The sequence below is a fragment of the Xenia sp. Carnegie-2017 genome, unplaced genomic scaffold (genome assembly GCF_021976095.1).
Source record: "Xenia sp. Carnegie-2017 unplaced genomic scaffold, XeniaSp_v1 HiC_scaffold_20, whole genome shotgun sequence".
Classification (NCBI taxonomy): Eukaryota; Metazoa; Cnidaria; class Anthozoa; order Malacalcyonacea; family Xeniidae; genus Xenia; species Xenia sp. Carnegie-2017.
The window spans coordinates 12,026,816-12,051,519 of NW_025813483.1; the positions used below are offsets into that span (position 1 = coordinate 12,026,816).

Here is a 24,704-nt window from a genome sequence, read left to right on the forward strand (position 1 = left end):
TCCCGATTAATTCCATGTTGTAGTTTTTTATTAACAAGGAAGTTGAAGGGCAAACGAAGAACTCCATTCACTTTGTCCAATGATATTAACGGCAGCCACGCGAAACTGAATTCGATTTTCCAATTTCTTGTCGCTTTTTTGGGTGTGGAAAGGGTTGCATCTCTTATCGTTCATCACTGAACCATCTTGAATGTTAAGTAATACAGAGGTTGCGCTGCCTTTGTACACGTCATAATATTCACTATCCTTTCCTGTTCACACATTTAGATAAAGTTAAAATTTTATAGTCACGTGAGAGGCGATGAAAGCTGAATATTACCTGGTTTTATCTGCAAAAGAAATTCTTTGCCGGGATAAATGAATGGACAAGCAAGAGGTGGTGTCCATTCAATGGAGATGGTGTTAGGATCAATTGATTTGCAGAACAGATGATCTGGTGGATCTGTTACTGTAAAAGACGGTTTTTAGCTCATAAATATAAATCGTCATTTATACTAAGCTAGTTTCAGTACTCGTGAAAATTTTATTTTATTTTCACGAGTATTGAAAGAACTTTAAATGTATTTCGTATTGTATGTTCTGACGTATAAGAAACGGAAAAGTAGTGTTAAGTTAGCCTCTAAGGTCTTACCAGTGACTATCTTCGCGCATGTTCTTAGTTCATTCAGTAATGTTTCATGTGTGGGAAACTGACAAGACAGTTTTTTTGAGATACAAGGATCGCTTGGACAGTCCAAGGTGAGAACACTTTTGACATCTTTTTCAACACTATCTTTCACTTCCGTCATGTCAAAATAGTCCAGACTCAACGCCTCGTCACATTTTCTACTTGCCGTCTTTGCTTGACTAGATATTTCTATCATAGAACTATAGAACACACTGATATAAAACTACAAATTTCGATGGGCATTTCTATACCTCAGTTGCATTGAGACACTCAATGATATTTTATTTCGTTTTTCACCTCTTCATCGTCAATCGTCCTCAACTGACGAAAGTATCTACTGATCAAATCTTCAGTTTCTATATCATTCTTTTTCACTGTTTCTATTGCCTTTTGAATGTCACTGCGACATTTGATGTACTTTTCTCCATACTCATCAACCTTTTCTTGCAATCGAGATAAACTGCGTTTATCTATATCCTCTGCATGATGAATGTGTACTATTTTGTGCCGTTCATGTGATGCTTCCATTTGACAGAACGTACAGCAAACTGTCTTACAGTCAATGCAGTACAATTTCAGTTTCTCCCCGTGTATTTTGCAGTCTGTTTGAAACAAGAAAGATCATTATGTAAGTGAAAAGCATGACAAACTTATGACGATTTAATATTTTAGTGAGTAGATTGGTTTGTCATTGTTTTTCTAACAGGATTAAACTCGTGATGATGTAATCAAGTGACAAGAATGATTAATTGACCTGGTAACGCGTCAAGCGAACTGTTGTATCGTTTTAACGTCGGTCGTCCTTTTCTTATAAAACCAGAGAATTCTTGCCTCGCTACAATTTCGTTGTTATTCAAATCTGCGGTTATTAAACGTATGTTATGCATTCGAAACTCTAACTGTTCATGTATCTCGTCTGAACACAAGCCACAGAACATTACTTGGCAATCACTGCAGATGAGTGTTACTGTCCTTGGAGGATAAACGAGTTTCCTTATGCAAAAATTACAAAGCTCCCGATCATCTTCGTTAGTCTTCATAGCTTCCATTAATAAATCATAGTTCTTCTTCAAACCCAGCACTCCGTTAGCAGGTAGAATAGAACGTACTTTACATCGAGTGCATTCTATAACAGCGCCCTGGTACTCCTCGAGTTTTAGCAAACAACCTTTGAAAGATTTAAGAGGAAAATGCTTAGTTTCATCTGAAGGCCAACGAAGATGCAGTTTTTAATTTCACGTCAATGCGTTTCTACAAACCTGTACAAAATGAGTGAGCACAATTTAAGGAGCGAGGAATACGTTCAGGAGGTTTCGATGCAAACTTTTTGTAACAGATTAGACAAAATAAATTCCTGTCTGCTTTTATCAACTCCTCGTTCATTGTTAATGACGCTTTTCTAAACGACTGTTAATACTTTAATTCTTTGTTTAAGTGAAGCGTTTAAAAGCAAATATTCAAATCACAGCAAGGTAAAGTATCTAGATTATCTTGCTTGTTGTTGCATGCCACCATGGTAACATTCCTGAAATATGACACTCAACAATAAAAATGTTTCAAATAAATTTTCTATAGGCAACAAAGAAATTATGTAGTTTTATTATTACTTTGTTAGAATAGCTCAATGCAGTTTAATTAATTGAAGGAATTATTTGTATTTTACTGCCTGCTCATGTTAGCTACTTAGCCAGACGGGGGACGAAATTTCTCAAAACTACACCTAATTCAGAACAGAAAACATGCTAGGAATATCCCTAGGAGAATGAAGGGTACAACCACTCAAGGTACGTTTACACCGCTTTACACACGACGAGTAGTCGGGCAGACACGCCATATTACGTGATTCTTGCCATATATGGAACATTTGTCGTGAAAGACCGAAATCTCCTACCGAAACGTTAACATGCGACGTTCTAGTGCCTTACGCTTAAGAAGGTATCGGGAAGCATGGACCGAAAACGGGGTTTTTTGCTTTCGAAGTTTATCTTTTCGTTTACACGATTTCTTCTCATAAAAGAAACTAAAACATCCAAGTATACTGCAAAGGTTCAAACAACTTCTGACTTTTTGACTTATAATTTAAACCAACTCTAGGCATATTTATACGTTTTTTACTTGTTACGTTTTACTATGTAACTTTCTCATAACTCTCTCGTGACGAACGACAGCCTCCTTATACAATATAACTCTCTCATCATGAACGAAAGCATCCATGGCTTTCATGGAAAAAAGAGATTATCTAATTTTTTATAATAATTTCTACAAAGATAACCTTTGATAAGCCAAGCAATTTGTATGGTCTAAATTGAATCTCGCTTTCAATTCTTATGTTATAAAATTTTTATTCATGTTGGATAGTAATTTTTTTACCTCACAATATTTTTATGATTCAATCTAGAAAGTAACTTCTCTTTTCGAGTAATTTTGCGATTAAACGGTACACTTTTCGGATTCAAAGGAATTCTTTTGATCGCAAAGAGACAACCGTCCAATTTGTTACGTATCTAAGCGTATATAAAGCATTTCCAAATCACGTACAAAATTTCCTTCACACGATCAAATTACCGTCTATTTAAACGATGTATGTAATAAGAAGTTACCCTAAACAACTGAAGCAAACCCTCCTTTTTTCAAGCATTTGCAACACCTCAAATTCATTACGAATTCTTGAATTTCTTGAAGCGTAGCCGAAAGGAATTAGCATCAAATCAGAAGACTCCATGACTCTACTTATTTGACACTTTGAGACTCTTCTCACAGCCATTCTGATTTCTCCCTTGATCTTTTTCAGCGTCAAGCTTATCTGAAGTGATGTTGTTGCTTAAGCCGTGCGACATGGGATTTGGAGAGACAAAAGGATGTCCAAGAAGTTGCTGTGCTGAGCATTGGTTGCTGTTCTTCGGATGTAGACGTCTATACAAAATATATGACATTAAAAGACAGTAGCTATAAATTCTTCGCCACTTTAGTTCTTGTTTTTCTTCATGATCTTCATCTATTCAAGTTAAAGCCTTGAGTGGAAGTTTTTTAGCATGGCTATCATATTGACAAATACATATTCCTAGAATAATAACTTCCTTTATGACAATGCCATTCAATAAAAAGGAACTTAGAAGTCCTAAACGAGCTTTTCAATTCATCCAAAAACCAAACTCTTTTTCCTTGACATTAGTTGACTTTTTTCGCGAAACATTTAGAAATGGCAGCTGCTGTTTATCAAAGACAAAGTCTTTTGGCTTGTTATTTGCTTCTTCAAATCGTCTTGCGCGATAAAGAGGTCGCTTGTATTTCTCAACGGTCGTTTCAGTTGTCCGGATAGAGAAAAATTCTATTTGAAATGTTCTTATACAGTCGCACGGGTCGTCTGTGAAATTTTGGCAAGACTGAAAGGACTTCGAGGACTATATGAGAACCAGGCTTTAGTTACACATACGTCCGGGTAGCACATACTCCCTGATAGAAGGGTGAAATCCTCTGGAAATTTGGCCTTGCAGAAAATCGAGCAGTTATCCGGGGAGACCGGAATCCTTATCATTGAATGAATATAACTAGATTTCACCAGTGGTTTTTACCTGGAAATTACTCCAGATTTGCCAAATAAAACTGAGAAAACTTAGATCAGTTAACTTACGTGTGACGTAACTTACGTCAATGTTAAAGCCACACAATAACAACTTGATTGTTGTTACTTGCTTACTTCTTCTTCTTCAAATTTGGCTTAAAATTGTTCGAAGCGTTTCTTAAAACTTATCAAAACGCTTTTTTTCAAAATGTCTAAAGGAGATAAATTATTATGTTATAACCGTGGCTGTGGAAAGCAGTACATAGAAAGTGAAAATTTCGAAGGTACATTTGAAATCCACAGTCCATTTGTACAAGAGTACTTTTTTTTCATAAAGACAAGACATCAATCATGTCAAGTTAGCAAACTTTTATGACTCCTGGCATTCACTTTAGCCACAATCTCAGGTATTTTTTATTGGCTTTCTATCTTAAGATGCGTGCCTTCATCATACAGGAGTGCCTGTCTTTCACGATGCCTTAAAAGTTAGTGAGTCTTTTTGATTATTTACGGCGAAAAGTCAAATCTTTCTGTACGATCAAAGGGTCGGATCGCAGACCCACCTGTCAGCCCAAATAACTGATTCATTTTTTGGGATAATGTTTTCATTGCAGGGTTGGTCTTGCTGCTCAAGAAGAGTTACAGATTTTACTGAATTTCTCAACATGGCTGTATGATAAATAAGGGTGAAATTCTGTTATGGTCTGACATTTCAACTGAGATAAATTCCTTTGTTTAGGGATGCACCAAGTCTAGACACTCCAACATCAAGCCAATAGACCCTGAAGTAAAGCTATCACCTGTAAAAGTTTCACCTAAATGCTCAACAACAACACATCGTAAAGCCCAACCACAAGAAAGTGAACCTCGACCACGGTACTGTTATAGTATGGTTCTTCTGAAGTAAAGTTACCAAAGACTTAATCTTTTGCATTTAAGATCTTGAGATTATTTTAAACCTATGTAGTTTTAGCCATCATAGGTTGCCAAGTTGTGACCTTGTCTTATGTTGATTAAAGTTTCTTTGTACCATTCCTATTTGTATTAATAAATGCTGTTAAGGAGGGTTTGGTTTATGGGCTTGATTTTTGTTAACTAAATAGCACAAATTAATATTTGTAGTGATGATCTTCCATTTCAAAGAGTAAAATATAAGATTACTGATTCACTAAAGAAATTGTTGGAGAAACAGGATGAAGAAATTGTTGAAAATGAAGGTGCTTTTACCTGTGATCATTATCAATTGACTTTCTATGTTTTGTTCATTGTTTTTTTGACATCATTTCAGAAAATTTGGAACCTGGAGTGATAAAGATAGGAACTGTATGCAAAAATAATGGATGCAACAGTGTAAGTGCCAGGGATTTTTTGTTTAATCTTATTCATGTCTTATAAAAATTCAGTTTTTTTCATTTATAGGTTTATACGTCTGAAAAATCTAACAGTGAAATTTGCATCTATCATCCCGGTGTACCTGTCTTTCATGAAGGGTAAAGAAAATAAATCTTTTAGAAAGGTGTTAAATGATGATGTTAAGTAAATGGTTTAAAGAATGGTCAGTGAATGGTGTTAAATGAGCAATCATAAGTGTTGTCAAATGGTGTGAAATGAAAGATTTTTAAATAGATTGTGTTAAACAATGATGTTGAATCATGTTAAAGGAATGGTGTTAAATGAAGAGTGTTAAATGATGATGTTAAGTAGTATTGTTAATAAATGTTATTAATGATCAATACAAGTGTTTGATGATAAATGATCAACATTGTCAAATGATTATCATTTATACAAATTATAGATACAAATTTTGGAGTTGTTGCCTACGAAAGACTAGTGACTTTGATGAATTTTTAAAACAAGAAGGTTGCACTACTGGCTCACATCTCTGGTTTCAAACAGACGAGGTGAGAAGAAACTCTTCCTTGTTGTATGAATGTAATTCAAAACAATATAATTTTTACTTTCAGCAAAAGAAGAAAGCAGTCAACTGCAGGTTAATGATGACACTAACAAAAATACAAAAGCAATGTACATGTCTACATCATGAGCTTTGATCACTTTAGATTTGACCACTATCAAATGGGAGGCTTTGTGGTGATTACAGTTTATGCAAAGCTTTGTAATCCTAAGAAATCTTTAGTTGAAACCAATTTAACGGGTGTAAGTAACGATAATATTAATAAGGAGGAAAAAGTTCTCAATACAAAATGCGGCATGACAAAATTTCTTCTCTAGCTCAAAGCTTCTCTAGTGTTTGGTGGTTCATCTACATTTAATATAGACATCAAATTACATGGGGTAGGTTGACTGTAAAGTTTTACATTTTCTCATCTCTACATATGTTAAAAAATAAAAATTGTCTTGTCATGTTTGTTTAGGTCATTGATCCTGAAAAGAGCTTAGTGACATTCTCACCAACGAAGGTTGAAATAAAACTGAAGAAAAAGCATGCTTCCAAATGGCCAAGTCTTGAATTGAAGAGTGATCAAAAAAAATCAAGCTGATGGCTATGTAAAGAATTGTCCGAGCAGATGGTCAAAAATGGAGTCCAGCCAAACACAATCCAAGCTAAATATCAGCTATTCCTTATATGTATTAGCAATAAATAATTGTATCTTTTTGTAAAGCTTTAATTTTGCCTAATGTAAATATACGTAAGTTGCTTGAAAATGAAACAAAAAATTGCTTTTAAGATTTTCTTCTATTCTAATAATTTTCTCTTCCAATTTATGTAGTCTTCCATTTCCTTCTGTTTTTTCTCTGTTTCAAGAACTCGAATTCTTTTATTTGATGACTCTGTGGAAGCATGGAAAGAGTTAAATAATAAATGATAACAGATATATCCAAATGCAGAACCTTTCAGTTGAACTCACCACTGTTTGTACTCTTTTCACAACTTTCTTCAAGCCAACTGTACGGACGTTTAAACTTTTTTCCAGTTTCTATACGTAAGATTTGAAATAGTTAAGTTCACGTTTTTTTATTGTTCTTCGAATGTGATAACAAACCTGACATCTTTTCCATAACTGGTTTTATTTGCTTACACACTTTGTCAAACAGGGACCTTTTCACATTGATTTTATTCATCAGCTTTGTCTTATCTATACGCACTTTTTTACTTCTAAAAGGCAAAGCAGTTTTTAATGCCAATAATAACCAATCATCACAACCTTATAAATGAAAATCATTGATGTAATATAACCTGCAAACAATATAAAATGTAGCAGCCACAAATAATGGTTGGTCCAAATCTATGCCACTATTCTGAGTGGACTTGAATCTGGAAATAAAGCATACTAAATTGTCTTTTTGCAATGGCAATAAACACAACCTACATTTTTAGTGGTGATTTGCAAAGCTCAAGCACAATTACTCTTCAATTTTGTAAAAAAATAGTTACAATAAACAGTTTGCATAGCATGACAAAAAATTAGGCTATGAACAAGTAATTAAGATATTCTATAATTTCACTTACTTTTCAAAAACTTTCTTTGCATAAGGTGCAGCACTTAAACATCCAAACATCACTGCAAGATCTTGTAACGAAATACGTTTTTCTTGACCAAGGATACTTTCAACAGTCTTATAGGCATTGCAATAAAATTTCTTTGTTAATCCCGATAACTGAATTGAAGTGTCCTGTCAAATAAAATGAATGATTTCAACACGATCACACGAAGATACTAATATTGAACGTTTTGCTTTCCTAAAAAAACGAACCCGTGAAGTTGATAATCCAGAAGAATTTGCTGCTATTTCCAAACATATTACAACAATGGCTGTACTAGTCAAATTCAGAGATGACAGACTGGACCCACATCTTACTTCAACGATACGTTGAAACTCGTCTGCTTTTCTCAGTACATCATCACAGACTATATTCATTTTACGACTGAAGATTGCAAGTATGCTGTTGCTCATTTTAAACACTAGCAAATAAAGATTCTTCCAAAATTATTGTGTATTTTGACAAGTATTTTGATGAGTAAAAATATTTTATCACATAACATCACATTGCTGCAAGATTCCCGCCAGTTCCGCCAATTAGTTTGTGTTTCCATTTGTACGAAATACACACGATTCTTGAATAAGCGCCGCAGATACGCATCTTACACGTGACGGAAGATATATGATTTATAGTTGTTTATATCAGGGTTTATCCCCGTGCACGAGGATGGACAGATTTACATGTCGTACTTTTTCTCAAAACCCACGCTGATCCTTTCCCTTCAGCTTCTATCTTGTTTTCTCGAGTCGATCTTGCTTCATCTTGCTCTTAACTCCAGACTCTAATTCTTCAAGAACCTGAATATACCAATTGTCTTTTCTCAAAACAAGCCATTTAATTTCTTGGTCTCTTCCTCTATTTGCTTTCTCTATTTGAAGCAATGAGTCTTTCAATCTCATTAATGAGCTCTTAGTCATCGTCTATCTATCTTTTTGCACCACACATTATTGTCACCATTTTTCTCTCATTTTTTCTCAAGATTGCCATTTCATTTTGAATTGGATACCATGTTTTACTAACTCTAAATAACCACTTCTTCCAGTTTTGGCAAGATCACTTGAGTTCAGGATCTCCGCCCATCTTAATATCTTCAAGCCAATTGTTACTCTTGTTGTCAAAGCAACCTTTCGACATCCGAATAAAAGAAGCCTCTCAAGGTTTCCAACTTTTATCCAGCTATTGCAATGAATTATTAATCATTTGGCTTGCTATTTGCATTTTCTCCACACAAAGTCTTTATCCAATTTTGTTTTTTTTTACTTTTGCACATTTCCATATGCATATCACATAACACTACAATGAATGACTTTCTGCAAATACTGCCTTGACAAAATCGTTGTTTATTGTTCAAGTGACGATGTGTGACGGAAGATGTCATTAAGTGATAGTAAGTGACGTTGGGCGGCAGTTGTTGATAGTAAGTTACAGTTGGTGACAGTAGTTGATAGTAAGTGGGTGACGTTAGTTGACGGCAGATGACGGAAATGACAGTAGTAAATGACGGTAGTTGAAAGCGGGTGACGACAGATGAGAAGAGATGATGGTAAGTCACGCTAGGTAACAATTTAGCGTTGTATATTTCGTTAATATCAGGTCCAAGGCAAGTGAAAGTCAATACTGGAACGCTAATACGTTATTTTCATGAGCCAAAAAGTTATTTTATTTGCACAATTAGTGAGTACTGCTCCATTTACACTTTTAAAATGAGGCATACATATTTTAGCTTAACGAGATGCAGTCAGAGCAGAAAAAGTTGCCTTTTTTGGAACTAGTTACAGTGAGCAATTGTAACTCGTTACCGCAACAACATTATACTAAAAAATTGGTAAATAGTTACAAAGTAATTTTTAATTACAAGTCTACTGCAATCATACTTTACTGTGGATGAAACAGATAAGATAGCCTACAGATGGGTTAATAAAATTTTACCGATAACTTCATATTTTTTTCAACAATAAATTATTATCAGCGGATCAAGAGGAATGAGACGAAGCTTTTAGTAACAAGAAATGAAAATACTTGTAAGTGAAGTATCAGTCCTTTTCGACACTCAAGCGATAAAACTATCATAAAAAATAACGAGAAAATAACGTGAGCGATGCACGCTTAAGTAATAAGGCGTTACAGTTACGTTTTTAGAGAAAATTACTTTAACCGGTTGTAGTTAAAATCACTCAATTGCAAACTTGTAACTAGTCACTCATGAAGTTATCATGAAAAGTTACCATTAATTGTAACGAAGTTATTTACAGCTCTGGGTGCCGTTTATGAGAGAGAGATAATTAACATACATTTGGTGACAACAGGGTGACATTTGATAAGGGTAGTTAACAGTAATCAACAGTGGATAACAGAAGGTACATAAAATGACTTAATGACAATGGACGACGATGGGTTACAGAGGACGATAACGATACATGGAACCATAGAACATGGACTTACTTCCGCACTAATTGTAATTTTATGTTTTTAATGATTTTTTCACCCAACTTTTTATTATTATACGACTACTTTCCCCCCAATTAAATGTAACTAATGTCTTAATTTATGCACAACAATCTTTTTTATTCATAATAAAAAAATAGAGGTCTGTATATAGGCGCTCTGCGGTTGGCTTATCACGAGGAAGACGTTCATCGCAAATAGTAGCCCATACAAAAGAATGATCTTGTTTCTACAGTGATTGAAATGCTAGCTAATACTCTGACTGAAAACCCTCGCTGGACATCAAATCTAATTCTAAATTGACGAGCACGTAGCTGTATTATAGTACAGTGGAATGCTGGGCATGTGACATGTCCACGGGTGTTGTTAATTTTTACGGCCAAGTTATTGTTGTCCTTTTAAATTTCTTTGGTCGACTAGAATAACTATCATTACTTGAGTAATGCGATATAGCATGCTCATTCATAGGTTTTTGGAAACACGTGACGTCTAACTTTGTTATTTTGTTAAGACAATCTGTCGTTGGGCTTTTCAATGTTACTCTTCCTTCGTATGGTTCATTCGAGATTTCACCTACTGCTTCATCCGACATGCTTTTCCTGAAGAAATAAAGTGAAATTTTTTCTGTGCTCTTGTTGATGTAGAATTATTGCAGAAATACCTTTTGGTTCCCGTCGACACACGATCTCGAGGAAGTCTCATGGTCTCTTTTCGTCTCGCTCGTCTTAATTGCTTATCTCGCTGAGGAAGAGGGACGACAAACTGATGACACAGCGTCACAAGCTCATCCTTTTCCTTATCCTTCAGATCCTGCGGTAATAATCCTCGCGAGCATAAAATTTCACGAAGTTTTTCTGGAGACAAAATCTCAGGGTGACTTAGTTCATCACTTGTCATTTTTGTTTATGTTCTGATCTCTCAATCAAGTCTGGATGGATATACGTTGTGAAAGTTGTTGCCTAGCTACCAATTCATCGTTTGTTTTTCTTTTTCCTCGAGAGGCTCCATTGATTTTATTGACAAAACAAGGATAACTTTTTGAAGATTACTTTATAAAAAGCGTTAGAAATGACTCAAGTCATTTCGCAAAATAATGACGGCACAAGAACGTACACATTTGCTAGCCAGCCGCGACCTGTAAAGCAAAGAAAAAAGTATAGAGATCCAGAAGCATACGAGTACGCGTGGTTCTAGTAATCGACTTTATTGTTTCAGATAATATTTATACAGCCGTTTCTTCTTTTGTATGCGTTGTGATTCTGATTAACTAATTTAGAAATGAAGGTCCATTGCCGTATGGCAATATCATGTATGATAGAAGAATTATCCGTGGAAATACTTACGCTCAACATACGTTACCTGTTGTAAGTTTATGTAATATTTCTTTCTAATGTTTTACCATAATCTTACATTTTGTTTGAAATATCGTATATATAGAGTGCTCAACCAGATCCCATCGAGATCCAACGTCAGCAGGAGGCAAGGCGTCGCGCTATAGCAAGAAAACGTGCTAAGAAACAATTGGCTCCCAAATCCCCTGAAGCAGTTGAAGGTCGTAGACATGTTGATGTACAAACAGAACTATATCTGGAAGAACTGACTGACCGTGTCGAAGAAGCTGATGTTGAAACTCAGACAGATGCCTTTCTTGACAGACCTCCATCACCTTTATATATTCCAGCCAAGACTGGTATTGATGTTTCCACTCAAATATTACAAGGAGAGGTAAATTATTACAACTTAAGATTTTACTTATGAATGGTAACACATATAAGCAAATAAATTCATCTATTCCTGTAGCTTTTTGACTTTGACATCGAAGTGAAGCCCATTCTTGAAGTATTGGTTGGCAAGACAATGGAACAAGCCCTAATAGAGGTCATGGAAGAAGAGGAATTGGCGAATCTTCGCTCCCAACAACGTCGATTTGAGGAGCTTAGGAATGCTGAGCTTGTTGAGACACAAAGATTAGAGGAGCAAGAAAGACGTCATCATGAAGAGAAAGAAAGAAGAATAAAACAACAAATTGATGTTCTGAAGAAGGAAAAAGAAACAGCTGAAAAGATTGCAGCCAGAGCCTTTGCTCAGGTGTGACACTTTCACATTATGACTTATCTCTTTACATTCAATGAAATAATGAAATATTTTTTTCATTCTAGAGTTATTTGGCTGATATGATACCCTCTGTGTTTGGTTCACTAAATGAGCATGGATATTTTTATGACCCAGTTGAGCGAGGTATTTATAAGCATTATAAATTGATTCTTCTTATCAATATTAATGCATTCTTATGGGTGGTTAATTGTAAATAATTGCAGATGTTGAAACATACTTCATGCCATGGTTAGAAGAACAAATACAAAAAAATTTGGATCGTTATCAAGTGGCTTGTCTCATGTTGGATTGTAAGTTATCTCAAACTTGACAGTTAATATTACACTATAAACTCTTAACAACTACATATTTTGTTTATGTAGCAATGATCAGGAAGGTGGTTAAAGGAAGACTTGACTCTTATAGTAATTTAGAGCAGTTGATAATGAAATCAATAGAAGAAAGCTCTTCGATGTTTAATGCTGAAGGAAAGCAGGAGGAAAAAAATTCCACCGATGTGGAAGTTGGACAAGGTCTGTTAAACCTTTTTGTTGACAGTTATTGTTTCACTATCATTTACAGAGAATTGCAATTATTAGGTGACAGTGAAGGAGTTGAGGATAATAAAGATAAGGGGCTTGAGGAAAAAACAAAGGGTGAAGTTACTGAGGATGATGGTATGCAACAGGCGAAAGAAGAGACTGTTAATGCAACAGAGGAACAAGCAGATAATGCTCAAGTGAACGAACAAGCAGATAATGCTCAAGTGAACGAACAAGCAGATAATGCTCAAGTGAACGAACAAGCAGATAATGCTCAAGTGAACGAACAAGTGGATAATGCTCAAGTGAACGAACAAGCAGATAATGCTCAAGTGAACGAACAAGCAGATAATGCTCAAGTGAACGAACAAGCAGATAATGCTCAAGTGAACGAACAAGCAGATAATGCTCAAGTGAACGAGGATGTTGAGGAAGAGCAGTAACTATAAATATACATAACAATTTCACATAAAAATGTTGACCTCACTCCAGGCAATAGACAGATGTAAATAGCTTTCATTGAGTTGTTAGGGACAATTGTGTATGAGGAAAGAAACATTGCATAATATGCTGTCAACCAAACACACTACATAAATTATAAATCTATATTCTTTTATTTATTAATGTCACGTGACTTTGCCCAAAGCATAAACAGCTATCATTATATTAGTTGCCAAAAGGAATGTGCCAATAGCTAAAATAATGCCACATAATGCATTTCTTGTTCGTATATCTGGTAGATATTTACTTAAACTAAAATCAACAAAAGCATAAAGAATCCATTGTCCATCAAGCCAATAGCATGGAGTGGCATTGAGGAGAGCTAGAGCCCCTGACAATGATATCATATACCTAAGTTAAATGAAGTTAAGAAAGATCTCCAACAATTACCAAAAATTAACAAAAAAATTCTAAAATTCCCAAAAACAAAGGATACATTGAAAATGTTTCTAAGACCATTGGTAATTTCAGAGGAAAATACTTCCAAACTGGTAGATAATCACCTGTATAAACTAATAAATCATATCTTGTTATGACAATCAAATAAAACAGCTAACTTAACCACCTAAATTTAATTCCAAAATGTAAATATTTTATTGTTCACTGACTTTAACAATATTTAATTGATTTCTCAAAAATGAATGATTACGGCAATGATTTAAAGTTACATATGCTCGCACATTGGCAATAATTATCGTTCAGTAGTTAAAAAGCTTACCTGAAAGAAATAATAATTTTGGATCACCAACAAACAAAACATCCTGTCCTTTATGATGAGATATTTTGATGAGACGACTGGAATTATCCAGCAAAGGATGAATGCAAACTTTGTCACCTGTCAGGAATAACTTCATATTAAACCTTATATGTTATTGGTTTCCCTGATGACAAAACAAATCAATCACCTCCTGCATCTGGGCATTCACTTGGATGACTGCAGATATTGTCTGACATCATAGTTCTCACAGGAAGACACGAATAACCCTAGAAGAAATATTTCTGGTGTCATTTTGTTCATTAATACCACATGTTTGAGATAAATCATTAAAAGATTTTTCTGCCTACATGTTGTCCAAGGCTTGAATGGTAAGAAAAACAAAACCTTGAGGCAGTAAGGTTACCACAACAATCTTCCATTTTCTTTGATTCGTAATTCTCCTTGTCTACATAAGGATGAATGTTGATATAATGACATAATGAAGTGACATGATACATTGATCACAATTTATTAATGTACAAGGACGTTTCTGATTGAAGGATAATTTCTCAAATAGAAGCATTACCAAGAAATGAATTTTTCCTTGTCATTGTCAACATATCTGTACAATATCCATGTTGTTTTTTCAAAATAATTTGCTTTAAACATGAATGCCAATCCTCAGCTTGTGTCACATGGCACTTATGAACAGAGGTAATATAGTCACCCACTGAAAGACTTTCCTCAACTGCCGAACCCTAAGGGAAAACTTCAAGTTTCAAGTTAAAATTTCAAGTTTGTAAGCAAACACAAATTGAACATTGATATATACCTTGATTGACTGTAAGATAACAGCTCCACGACCTGTAACATATCCAAGAGAAAGAAGCCAGGGAAGCATTTGCAAAAAGCCATAAAAAAACAGAGCAAGAATGAAGTTATGCCATATTCCAGCACAATAAATACGTAGCTGTCGCATTGGAGTGATCACCATCAGATGTTCAGTGAAAAGATCAACAAATGCACCAGGATAGAGAACCATAAAGAATATACCAAAACCATTAACTCGTACTTGTTCTCTGAAAGAAATCACAGTTAATAATGACGGTATGTACAATTAAAAATTTGAAACATAAACTCTTTTGACATGGTTACCTTACTGCTGCTAATGCATGACCAATTTCATGCACTATGCCTGCCATGAATAATGTTGAAAAATAATAAAGAATATGGCTCAATGGAAGATTAATTCCTGGCATAACTGGAATTAGAAGTTGTTTGGGTGATGTTTGGTGTAGTGCATTTATCAACATGCCAGATAATACAATTGTGGACATCACCATAGCAACCACACCAAAACAGGCACCAACTGTGAACCATAGGATGTTGAAATTGGGGTAATATTTACCCCAGCGATAGAAACAACGGTTCAGTTTGGTTGTATACCATCGAATGTGACCAAAACTGAAGGTTACGCCATTTTCCTTGAGCAGATGAATATAGGTCTGGGATAGTTTACGATACTTCTATGAAAATACAAAGTTAAATATTGTAGTATATATTACAGTTTCTTACTGCACAAGGTTAAGAATAGATGAGCGTCAGGGAAGGTCACGAAATTTCCTTCATGTAAAAAGTGAATAAGAGTTATTTACCTTAAGAATGAAATCCACCAAGTAAATAATTGTCCAAAATAATATAACGCTAAAAATAATCGGTACATCTTGCATGTTGTTTACTTATTTAACCTCATGCCCCATTTCTCCCCCATCCCCTGAGAAAAATGATGTCAAGAAGTACAGGGGACCGACCGGTGCGAATAATGAATTTGGCGGAGTTATTACTGCTGACTACAGGTATTGTCGGCGCGGTCGTAGACCGATTATCAACATGGAGAACAAGGAAGAGGAAGAACGACAAGAAAACAGTACTGAAATAAATGATTTAAATGAGAGCAAACAAACATCGGTATGATCATGATTTGTAATTCATCAACTTTTGTTTAAGGCTGTTTTAGTATTTTTTTATTTTGTGTAACTTAAGCTTCTCCTACACAGGTATATTATTTTTTAGTGTTTGACTTTGTTAAGTATTCCAATCCATTGTTTTTGCAGAAACTGAAAGAGATTTTCTATCATATTTTTAGAATGAATTGATTGCGGTTAAGTCAAGTGCTGTAGTTAAATATGCTAAGATGGGACCAATAGAGACTTACTCCACATTGGAACTTGTAAGTTTAACTTTGTACATAATTCATGTGCCAGAAGCTACGAGTCTTAATTTAATGTAAATTGTTTTTCGCAGAATACAGACATCAATCAACCACCACATAACTGGCTTCATGACAATCTTCAAGGAAGGTTTAGCGAGTGGACTTCCTCAAGACATGATACTCCAACTGACTTATCAAGGTGATTATAAATGCGACATGTTTCTAGTTTTTGTTTTTGTTTTAATTGTAACAGCACTTAATGAAAACTTGCTACATCTATTTTGCTGTCTCTTTTTACAGTTTTAACCTAGCACATTCATTCCTCGAGAATGTTGATGATGTTGACATTATTTCTGATGCCGAGGTTAATATATTTGTATTTGTGTCATTTTTTTCATACTTTTCAAAAAATACTTTGGGTATTTTCCAGAACATCAAGAAGTTATTGAAAATGCCATTCAGGTGAAAGGATTATTTTTTTGTATAGTAAAAGTTACTGGCTTTCTTTAAAAATGTTATTTTTTCCAGCAAGAGAAGCTTGAGTTTGAGTGTGAACAAGATTGGTAAAACTTTACTTCTTGATGAATTTGATATTCAAAATACTCTTAGCCAGGCTGTCAAGGTAAAGATGCCTTTTGAATAATTTTCGAAGAACCAATCATCATTTTAGGGAATGTAATGTTAAATTTTAGAAAGAAAAACTTGACAGTTTAAGTTGGCTTCAAGATGTGTTCTCAACGGAGGCGAATATGTCGAAAGTTTGTTTAATTTATGGCATTTGATTCATATTTCATTCAAAGTTAATTTATTGCAATAATTTTCATTTAGAATCAAACAGTTCAACGGAGGAAAAAAAATCCTGAAAATAGTCGAGAACGTAACATGATGTCAAAGTTTCTTTGCTATAGGTATAATATTTTTCTGTTATACTCATCTACTCTATCTCTTATCCTTCTTCTTTGTTGTCAGTTCTCCTGAAGGAAATTTAGATGAAGGTCCATCGTCGTGTATTGCCACTGGACCAATTACAGAAATTGAACAATCCAGTTTATGTAGAGATCTGGTTCCTTTCCTACCAGAACCAGTTCTGAAGGTAAATTTTCAATTTTAAAGTTTCTTTCTGTTGAGAAGTTATGACAATGACGATTCTTTGTTTCAGCCCCAAGAAAAGTCTCAGTTTCAACGAAATGTTCTCTGGAAGTTTGAAGATACGAAGATGTTGATTGGCTCCAACATGCCCATATTTGGGGGTGGAAAATATCCATCTGTGAGTTTGAGATTAAAGTAAGCAAAATTTATCAGAAAGTGTTTAGTAAAGGTGTGTCGAACTGGGTTTTGACATCCTTTGGGGTAATTACCTTTAAATTCATTACTGGTATATAGAGTGACTATCAGGTTGGCTCTGTGTATTGAATGGTTCATATATGTCACAAAGCTGTTTGTAAAAAAACTGTAAATGTGTAGTTGTTTAAAGCAGCTCTAACCTGAATGATCAAAATCTATAAACATGTGACAATACTTCTGAGCTTCGATTACTGTCTTGAAATTTTTCTCAAAATCGCCTACTAGCACCCAACTTTGTCAGTCAGTAGCCCCCTCCCCCCCTCAAACTTCACATGCAATATAAATATGCTCTGCTGCCCTTAAACATGTTGATTGATTGATTGTAGTGACTGTAGCAAGCCCATAAATGTCTTGACTGGTTTGGATTATTGGTTAGATAATTTAATGTGCAACGTTCCCGAAGTGGTCATGTGTTTTCATATGGATGGAATAGTTCAGGTATGATCTAATAACTTCAATATTATCTTGATTTCAGTTTGTTTGGAGGAGAAATAACTGCTGTTTGGTTCTTTTAAAAAAAAGAACAATCTAATTGCACTAAGTTTAATTATGTTAATGCGAAGCGTCCTGAACTTGCAAAGTTCTGCGTGAACCAATGTGTGCTTGTTTTGATTGTGTTTTTGAAAGTTGAAGCTAAATGTTAAAGCTTTCAACAGTTAAATAATTAGGATAACAAGTAGTTTTAGTAATTGTACATAATTGATTATTTGTATACAATAAGCTGTAGCGTTACCAGCCTGCAGGTTTTGCTCTTGCTCTGTAAATTTAATCATTACTAATTTCAATAGAAGTCTGTTGTTTTTGCAGTATGTGAACAGAGAAAATTTTACATAACCGGACCGAATATGCGAGCTGGCTACGTACGTCCAAGGGCGTAATTGGACGTTTTCAAACGTTAATTGAGGGAACTGTATTCATATACGTTCTCATACGCCAAGCTGACCTATTTTTGAAAATGAAATCAGTTTCAAAAGAAATTAGCCAGGCATTACTGAATATATGAATATGTAAACCCCCAACATAAAGTTGGATTGACGCCAATAGCTACGCCACTGACAATATGATGCAGGATCCATAATTATAGCAGTACTTGATTGAACTGATAAGGTTTTCATCCTGTTAAAATAAATGCTATTCAGAATACGTATCGTACAATAAAGTCAGTGTCATGGTGATGTGGAAATTTCTTCTTTCTAGAAATATGAGCATTACAAAACAGAAGATTTACCAAATATTGAAGGAAGCCAGTTTTCTCCTAAGGTTTAAATGTACATTAAATTTCTTTGTCACGTGTCTCCTTCATAATCTTCATAACTAATCTTCGTGCCTTTTTTAGTCTTTTAAATTTTTTTGTAGTCTTAGTCTTTCAATCTTCATAACCGTGTACTTTTTAGGTCATAAAAGATGTCGCTCGAAATATCCTGTCATTTTTGAAGTCCAACTGCACGTTGGAAGGACACACGTATTGGTTGTTTAAAGGTAACGATCTGCAGCGTGATTTTCATGGGAGATGATAATTGAGCTGTTTTTCTCACGGGATTGTTTGTTCTCTTTTCAAGGCAATGGTAGCGACGTTGTAAAGCTCTATGATCTCACATCTTTATGTGATAAAGTAATGTGAATTTCCCCTTTAGTTTTTGTAGGAAAAACCAACGCAATTTTTGTTTGTCTTTTTAGCAACTTTTTCTTTTTCTTAATGTGTTTGATATTTAACCATAGGCGTCAGAAGATTCGGACAATCCTTTCAGCATTCCAGTGGCAATGTTGTTGTATAGGTCAGTGTTTTATACTCTCCGTTGTTTTCTAATTAATTTTTAGTTTGAACTAATAGAAAGTGAGTTCATGGCTGGAGAGGTTGCATGGCAGGATAATTGGATATGGCATATGGATATAACAGTGGATATGACTGGATAATGGAATATTCCTTAAGGTTACGACGTTTTCTTTTTTCCTATTTTAAGAGTTGCTAAAAGTATGATGAATCAATCAGAGATGAGCGAACGAGACTCCAACATGGTTCAAGTGTTGTTGATAAATTGTCTTGATCTTTTGAATAACGCAATACATCCAGATGATCATCTTGAGATCATCACATCCTCTCATTTCCTATTGGCTGAAATGTATTCGATGACCAATCTGAAGTGCGAAGATGGAGATTGTTGTGAGAGTCCTGATCTTGTGTCAGATGAGGATGAGTTACAATGGCCCAAAGTAAGTACTCGCTTTCATTTGTCATAGATGTCTGTAAATTATAATCCTTGCATTATATGTCTTATTACTAACATTGCTATTTTAGACAATGACTTTAAATGAATTCTCAAAATCAGAAAGCTTTGAAGAGCCTTATAAAGAGGTACGTGTGTAGAGAAGGCAACTTTTGTATTTTATTAGCTAAAGACTTCATTGTGTGTTTTTTTCATACAAGGTCAAAAATGTCAAAGGTCCACCACATAAAAGACTTCAGTTATCTCTGTCTCATGTTGTTCAGGTACATTAGTGGATAATAAGAATGTTTTCATTGTTCAGGTACATTAATGGATAGTAAAAATGTTTTACTGTATGAAAGTGAATGTTATTATGTCTTTCACTATTGTGCTCAGGCTTTGCAAAATTTGCACAGAACAGTTCAAGACCCCAAGGAATCTAGTAAACGTCACCAAATCTTGCCTAGTCGTAGACCTTACCTTCTTGCCCTTCCTGACTCGACGTTTATGGCGAGAAATGGGGACGATCGTGCACAGCACGTGCAAAAAGAGATGACACCTTTGAATTTTAACTTCCGCCAGTGGAAAGGGACTTTTGAGTCTGTTCTTCTACGTAAAGCTACTGAACTGTTTTCTGAACTTGCATCTCTCGCCCTCGAAGATGGTGCTAATAATGCTGCTCTTCGGTTTCTGCGCCTTTCTTTACTATTACTTACTTCCATACGTAGTCTGGAATGGGTCAACGTTAATAAAGAAACTGATTTGCTACCCATAGTGCTTTGCAAATGTGCTGATATGTATATGTCTGTAGCGAAGACTCGTGATGTCTATCTGTCGACTTGCGAAGAGAATTATAGCAAGAGTTTAGAACACGAGCATTATTTTGCAACCAATTATCAAACTGCTGATAAAGCGGTGTATGATTTGAAAGTTGATTTAACGACAAGCGTTGTTGAGTTATTAGAGGAAAGGTAAGGATGATTTTGTTTAGTATTTTGCATTAACCCTCTATTGTGCAGCAAAACTTTAATCTTTTTTCAATCTATTACAGTGAACGCTTATATGAGCGAGTCTTGGATGTCTCTACTAGTTCTGATGACGTAGAGTATCTGGTGTCCGTTACCAGGAAACTAGGTTATGTTAGAAACGAACTTGGTTTGTTTCATATGAATACCGCTGTCAACACTACCGTAGCCTCGAACGAAATTCAAGCGATTTTGAAAAAAAGTTTAGACGCGTTTACTGCCGGCATCCGAGCTTTCGAGGCTGTGGATGACAGGTAATATGGCTGTAGTTGTTACCAGTATCATGGTTGTGTTTTCTTGTTGACGAAATATGTTAAATGAATAAGGCTTCTCTAATGTCTTCCACACTAGCGCCTCTGTTCTAACTTAAAGTTCACTCAGACACACACTAAGTGAGGTTTCAAAATGTTCTTCGAAGACGGCATTTTCACTTCACTGATTGCATGATTTGATATGTTTTGGCAAAAATCTTGCTTTTGCAAGAGAAATTACTTTGCCAGCGCGATTTTTATATCGCTCTCAGTGAATGTGAGTGTGTTCTTCTAGCAGGTGGTTGATGTAGCGTCAGTCAATGGAAATTACCACAGTCTTATATAAATTTCAATATTTGTTTGATAAGATTTAGTGCTTGGAAATTCGTTGGCCGTGTCTTTGTTAAGAGGGTATTTTATAAGACTGTCAGCATAAGAGCATACAGAAGGGTCACTCGCGTCAGAACCTTTTATGTTTCGGCTGCCATTATTCCAGCTAATTGATGAGAGTTTTTAATATGTTCCCAACCACTGAAATAACATGAAGTCATTTCTTACGTCGAAATATTCTCAAACTCATTGCTCAGAAATGACGTCATGTTATTTTAGTGGTTAGCAACTGATGACAAACCCAAATCTATTGACTGGAATAATGTCGGGCGTGAGGACATGTTGCACATCTGAGTGACAATTCTTTATGATAATTATTCTGTGCTGTCAGTGTCACTTGTATAGGTATGTTAAAGAGAATGTCGACCTTAGACTAAACATTACACACCAATTTGTTATTATTTCAGAGCAAATACAGCGTTGCTTCACTCGAACTGTGGCAGATTAAAGCGTGCGCATGCTCAAATATTATTCAACGCCACTGAAAAACGAGGCAAGTTCACCATAACTGAAAGACAGTATTACGCTTCTGCTCTTGAACATTACAACAAATCACTTGGTGCGTTGAGAGAGCGGAAGCATTTTCCTGAGGTATGGGACCGAATCTCGTGGGAGTTATCCGGGACTTATTTCACTGTGGGAACTTTGGCTCAAGACTACTGTACTAAGGAAGAGACTGAAGCCGAGAGGGAAATATCAGACGTTTTGTTCAAGTCTTTGAAGTATTGCGAGGGATTGGTATTTCCAAATGAAGATCTTCAAAGATATGTTCAGCACAGAATCGGATCAATTCACTTTCGCCTTGCATCTCTTTATCACAACTCCTACCGTATGATTGTGAGTTTAAAGTGCATATGACCATATTTTGGGTTTTTATTGATTCTGATTAAACTCAATAAGTTGTATGACAACTCGTAAATTAGTGTTTGGGTAAAATGTGTATTTCCAGATTTGCAACCGCTCGACTACATATTTTAGGAAAAAAGCAGCAAAACTGGAGAACTGGAACCCATGAATACATATGTGGAAATTATTTTACAGTATACCTTTTGTACCTGCGCAGAGTTTGAACAGTTTTAAACTAGGCCTATATAGTAAAAAGCTCTATGACAATGCATAATTTACTATATAAATTCTATATTGTTGAAATTTCATTCCTGGGACCCAGGACTTTGGGTGTGCTTGATTTGTGTTTTTGTGTTTTAGCAGTGAAGCTGTTTCGGTTCTTGATTCTGTTATTTTTTTCTTTCTTTTCCACCAGAATACGTTTGAATCGAACTCTAAAAAAAAGCGCCATTTAGCGGAATATCATTACGGTAAAGCCAATGAATATATTGACGTCACTTTGTATCCGATGGAGTGGCTAAGATTGAATCTGGAACGAGTAGCTTTGATGGAACACCAACTGAGTGTGACGCGAGGCAAAGAGACGAACAAAATCTACGAAGCCATTTTGAAAATATTGTTTTCCTTAAAGAAAGTTTTCGTAGTTTTTGGAGAAGGTGGTGGGCTATCCGCTGATGAACATGTGAGCTTCTTCGGTCTTACGGGAGAGGAGGATAGCGGTAGTAGTACGCCAGAGGTTGAAAAAAGCAGAGATTGTAGAGTGTTGAATAAAGAAATCAGAAATTGTTCGACAGTTGATGAAGATAACAGCAATGACTGTACATTGAATGTGAATGAAGAATTCATCACTCTTGCAAAAATTTTCGAAACAAGACTAAAACACTGTTTGCAACAATACATCAAATATTGTTCGAATATGAAAAACTCTGTGAGCAAACAACAAAAAGAACGCGAGGACGTGTTAAAGCGAATGTTTGAACTCATGTTACGTGCGAGCGTTAAGCTGAAAACAAATGACGTTATTCAATTGTCCTGTTTCATCGTAGAGACTATCATTTCTGTAGAGAAAATATACGATAATCTTAAATAAATCTAAAACATATACTGTCTTTGCTCCATTAATGTAATTTTTTAATTAATGACGTCAGTAATTGCAACAAGAGACTCGTTTACCACGTCACAAATGTAATTGCTATTGGTGAAAAAAAATTGCTCGTGATTATACGGTGAAAAAATAACTAATAGACAATGTTGTAAGTTCCTTTTGTTTTTGTTTTGAAAAAAATTGTTCTAGCATGAGTAACCTTCTGTTGAACTTTTTGCAGTATTGTTACAAATCCACTTAATCAAGATCTTCGTTGGGAAGATTTCTTCCGCGATGCTCAAACACAAGTATATATCTTAAACTACGAAATAAACATTGTATTTATAAATGCAACGTATGCTGGCTTATAATTTCTTTCTAAGGTTAACGAGGAAGAGCTTGATGAGATCTTTCTGTCCAACAACGATGCAGTAGAAGATAGTGCACCATCTGTGAGAAAGTCTTCTGCCCCAGGGCCTTCAGAAAGTTTGGTTTCCGAGAGAAATCGTCATTCATTGGTTGCTCCTGAAATGGATACAGAATCTACTTCAATATTTTCATTGCCATCCTCTACAAGATCACATACTGATGAAACAACGGAGTTTACCCGAACTTTGTCTGGCAGCGTATGTATTTATTGATATTTATGTCAATTTGTTTTTGTGACACAATTTATCGAGTTCATGTTGATTTCAGCAATCCACTGTTAGTGAAGTCGTCTCGTGTCTTCCACGTAAGTCGGCCAGTCTTCTAACGACCATGAGTACAATCACCCAGATTCATAATCATGAAACATCAAAAACAACGTCGCTACTTACGAGTTCTAAAGAGAATGTTGACTTGACAAACATGCATAAACACCCTGTCGAACTTTCATCCCTTCTTGTCAGGAAAAACAGACATAGTTCATTTGTACCTTTAACGGAAAATTTGCCACTCACTGCATGTCAGTCTAGTTTGTTGCATGTGGACACCAATGTTGCTAGTTCAGAGGGATTAAAAGGCAATATTGGTTCAGAGATGAGAAAAAGCATTGTTGCTGGCTTCGAGAAGGCCGGCACTCCACTGAATACTACAGAAAACACTGAAAGCTTGATGAGTGTTTCGGAGAAAGTGGAAACTATTGTGGACGATTCAGAAAAAATGGACACTAATGCAGTTGTTTCGGAAAAGATGGACACCGTTGTGAATGGGTCAGAGGATACCATTGCTTCTACTTCAGAGAAAATGGATACCATTGTAAATGTCTCAGAAAATATGGACACCATTATGACTGGTTCAATAGAAACCAATGTTGATGTTTCAGAGAAGATGGATACCACTGTGAGCGGTTCA

At 35.4% G+C, this 24,704-nt stretch overlaps 7 protein-coding genes and 1 long non-coding RNA gene across 10 annotated transcripts; 4 read left to right on the forward strand and 4 right to left on the reverse strand.

The window, feature by feature from the left end:
- Positions 1-7: 7 nt before the first annotated feature.
- Positions 8-2,174, reverse strand: LOC124443161 (RING finger protein 207-like). Its single transcript, XM_046993685.1, is given in 7 exon segments — positions 8-251; positions 320-448; positions 632-867; positions 919-964; positions 967-1,269; positions 1,422-1,835; positions 1,927-2,174. Coding segments are annotated over 7 exon segments (1,473 nt in total). The 5' UTR covers positions 2,051-2,174; the 3' UTR covers positions 8-30.
- An 83-nt stretch (positions 2,175-2,257) lies between these two features.
- Positions 2,258-3,790, forward strand: LOC124443173. The gene is made up of 2 exons (XR_006947532.1): positions 2,258-2,451; positions 3,459-3,790. It is a non-coding gene; the product is annotated as an uncharacterized LOC124443173 (long non-coding RNA).
- Positions 3,791-4,321: 531 nt separating this feature from the next.
- LOC124443164 (cysteine and histidine-rich domain-containing protein 1-like) lies at positions 4,322-6,918 on the forward strand. 3 transcript variants are annotated; one of them, XM_046993692.1, is made up of 12 exons: positions 4,322-4,513; positions 4,665-4,714; positions 4,844-4,900; positions 4,969-5,105; positions 5,352-5,446; positions 5,518-5,579; positions 5,649-5,719; positions 6,025-6,130; positions 6,194-6,219; positions 6,290-6,386; positions 6,462-6,524; positions 6,605-6,918. In XM_046993692.1, exons 1-12 carry the CDS (start codon positions 4,438-4,440, stop codon positions 6,728-6,730), a joined length of 966 nt encoding a protein of 321 aa, XP_046849648.1. In that variant the 5' UTR covers positions 4,322-4,437; the 3' UTR covers positions 6,731-6,918. The 3 variants fall into 3 exon arrangements, with proteins under 3 accessions (XP_046849648.1, XP_046849650.1, XP_046849651.1); XM_046993694.1 differs by lacking the exon at positions 4,322-4,513 and adding an exon at positions 4,543-4,587; XM_046993695.1 differs by lacking the exons at positions 4,322-4,513; positions 4,665-4,714 and adding an exon at positions 4,618-4,636.
- On the reverse strand, positions 6,841-8,262 carry LOC124443167 (origin recognition complex subunit 6-like). The gene is made up of 6 exons (XM_046993698.1): positions 7,947-8,262; positions 7,702-7,865; positions 7,429-7,506; positions 7,235-7,347; positions 7,100-7,168; positions 6,841-7,022 (listed from the first exon to the last, which is right to left on the reverse strand). Exons 1-6 carry the CDS (start codon positions 8,145-8,147, stop codon positions 6,928-6,930), a joined length of 720 nt encoding a protein of 239 aa, XP_046849654.1. The 5' UTR covers positions 8,148-8,262; the 3' UTR covers positions 6,841-6,927.
- Positions 8,263-10,274: 2,012 nt separating this feature from the next.
- On the reverse strand, positions 10,275-11,076 carry LOC124442412. The gene is made up of 2 exons (XM_046992908.1): positions 10,841-11,076; positions 10,275-10,778 (listed from the first exon to the last, which is right to left on the reverse strand). Exons 1-2 carry the CDS (start codon positions 11,074-11,076, stop codon positions 10,553-10,555), a joined length of 462 nt encoding a protein of 153 aa, XP_046848864.1. The 3' UTR covers positions 10,275-10,552.
- Positions 10,994-13,431, forward strand: LOC124442410 (radial spoke head protein 3 homolog B-like). The gene is made up of 8 exons (XM_046992905.1): positions 10,994-11,357; positions 11,456-11,543; positions 11,617-11,904; positions 11,980-12,267; positions 12,339-12,417; positions 12,498-12,584; positions 12,657-12,806; positions 12,873-13,431. Exons 1-8 carry the CDS (start codon positions 11,248-11,250, stop codon positions 13,256-13,258), a joined length of 1,476 nt encoding a protein of 491 aa, XP_046848861.1. The 5' UTR covers positions 10,994-11,247; the 3' UTR covers positions 13,259-13,431.
- LOC124442411 (membrane-bound transcription factor site-2 protease-like) lies at positions 13,411-15,780 on the reverse strand. The gene is made up of 9 exons (XM_046992906.1): positions 15,669-15,780; positions 15,169-15,539; positions 14,846-15,092; positions 14,600-14,771; positions 14,382-14,479; positions 14,222-14,300; positions 14,035-14,151; positions 13,753-13,828; positions 13,411-13,667 (listed from the first exon to the last, which is right to left on the reverse strand). The coding sequence occupies exons 1-9, from the start codon at positions 15,741-15,743 to the stop codon at positions 13,442-13,444; spliced, it is 1,461 nt and encodes a 486-aa protein (XP_046848862.1). The 5' UTR covers positions 15,744-15,780; the 3' UTR covers positions 13,411-13,441.
- Positions 15,781-15,875: 95 nt separating this feature from the next.
- Positions 15,876-23,527, forward strand: LOC124442402 (erythroid differentiation-related factor 1-like). Its single transcript, XM_046992898.1, has 22 exons — positions 15,876-15,981; positions 16,160-16,243; positions 16,318-16,424; positions 16,526-16,589; positions 16,656-16,687; positions 16,754-16,847; positions 16,918-16,983; positions 17,054-17,133; positions 17,195-17,318; positions 17,385-17,509; positions 17,896-18,007; positions 18,767-18,829; positions 18,964-19,048; positions 19,129-19,181; positions 19,289-19,344; positions 19,531-19,780; positions 19,866-19,922; positions 19,995-20,057; positions 20,170-20,744; positions 20,825-21,052; positions 21,847-22,276; positions 22,701-23,527. Exons 1-22 carry the CDS (start codon positions 15,904-15,906, stop codon positions 23,373-23,375), a joined length of 3,501 nt encoding a protein of 1,166 aa, XP_046848854.1. The 5' UTR covers positions 15,876-15,903; the 3' UTR covers positions 23,376-23,527.
- The last annotated feature ends 1,177 nt before the right edge of the window (positions 23,528-24,704 follow it).

What these genes read in the sequence shown, in the direction of transcription:
- LOC124442412 (XM_046992908.1), bottom strand. Translation starts at nt 11,076, where the DNA reads ATGACAAGTGATGAACTAAGTCACCCTGAGATTTTGTCTCCAGAAAAA. An exon ending in GTGTCGACGGGAACCAAAAG is followed by an intron (nt 10,779 to 10,840) that starts GTATTTCTGCAA and finishes TTATTTCTTCAG; the next exon opens with GAAAAGCATGTCGGATGAAG.
- LOC124442411 (XM_046992906.1), bottom strand. Translation starts at nt 15,743, where the DNA reads ATGCAAGATGTACCGATTATTTTTAGCGTTATATTATTTTGGACAATT. An exon ending in TGGTGGATTTCATTCTTAAG is followed by an intron (nt 15,540 to 15,668) that starts GTAAATAACTCT and finishes GTATTTTCATAG; the next exon opens with AAGTATCGTAAACTATCCCA. An exon ending in CATGCATTAGCAGCAGTAAG is followed by an intron (nt 15,093 to 15,168) that starts GTAACCATGTCA and finishes GATTTCTTTCAG; the next exon opens with AGAACAAGTACGAGTTAATG.
- LOC124442410 (XM_046992905.1), top strand. Translation starts at nt 11,248, where the DNA reads ATGACTCAAGTCATTTCGCAAAATAATGACGGCACAAGAACGTACACA. An exon ending in AGAGATCCAGAAGCATACGA is followed by an intron (nt 11,358 to 11,455) that starts GTACGCGTGGTT and finishes TAACTAATTTAG; the next exon opens with AAATGAAGGTCCATTGCCGT. An exon ending in CGATGTGGAAGTTGGACAAG is followed by an intron (nt 12,807 to 12,872) that starts GTCTGTTAAACC and finishes TGCAATTATTAG; the next exon opens with GTGACAGTGAAGGAGTTGAG.
- LOC124443164 (XM_046993692.1), top strand. Translation starts at nt 4,438, where the DNA reads ATGTCTAAAGGAGATAAATTATTATGTTATAACCGTGGCTGTGGAAAG. An exon ending in GTACCTGTCTTTCATGAAGG is followed by an intron (nt 5,720 to 6,024) that starts GTAAAGAAAATA and finishes TACAAATTATAG; the next exon opens with ATACAAATTTTGGAGTTGTT. An exon ending in AAGAAAGCAGTCAACTGCAG is followed by an intron (nt 6,220 to 6,289) that starts GTTAATGATGAC and finishes TGATCACTTTAG; the next exon opens with ATTTGACCACTATCAAATGG.
- LOC124443167 (XM_046993698.1), bottom strand. Translation starts at nt 8,147, where the DNA reads ATGAGCAACAGCATACTTGCAATCTTCAGTCGTAAAATGAATATAGTC. An exon ending in ACATTTTATATTGTTTGCAG is followed by an intron (nt 7,348 to 7,428) that starts GTTATATTACAT and finishes TTTGCCTTTTAG; the next exon opens with AAGTAAAAAAGTGCGTATAG. An exon ending in AGTTATGGAAAAGATGTCAG is followed by an intron (nt 7,169 to 7,234) that starts GTTTGTTATCAC and finishes TCTTACGTATAG; the next exon opens with AAACTGGAAAAAAGTTTAAA.
- LOC124442402 (XM_046992898.1), top strand. Translation starts at nt 15,904, where the DNA reads ATGGAGAACAAGGAAGAGGAAGAACGACAAGAAAACAGTACTGAAATA. An exon ending in ATATGGATGGAATAGTTCAG is followed by an intron (nt 18,008 to 18,766) that starts GTATGATCTAAT and finishes TCTTCTTTCTAG; the next exon opens with AAATATGAGCATTACAAAAC. An exon ending in ACAACTCCTACCGTATGATT is followed by an intron (nt 22,277 to 22,700) that starts GTGAGTTTAAAG and finishes CTTTTCCACCAG; the next exon opens with AATACGTTTGAATCGAACTC.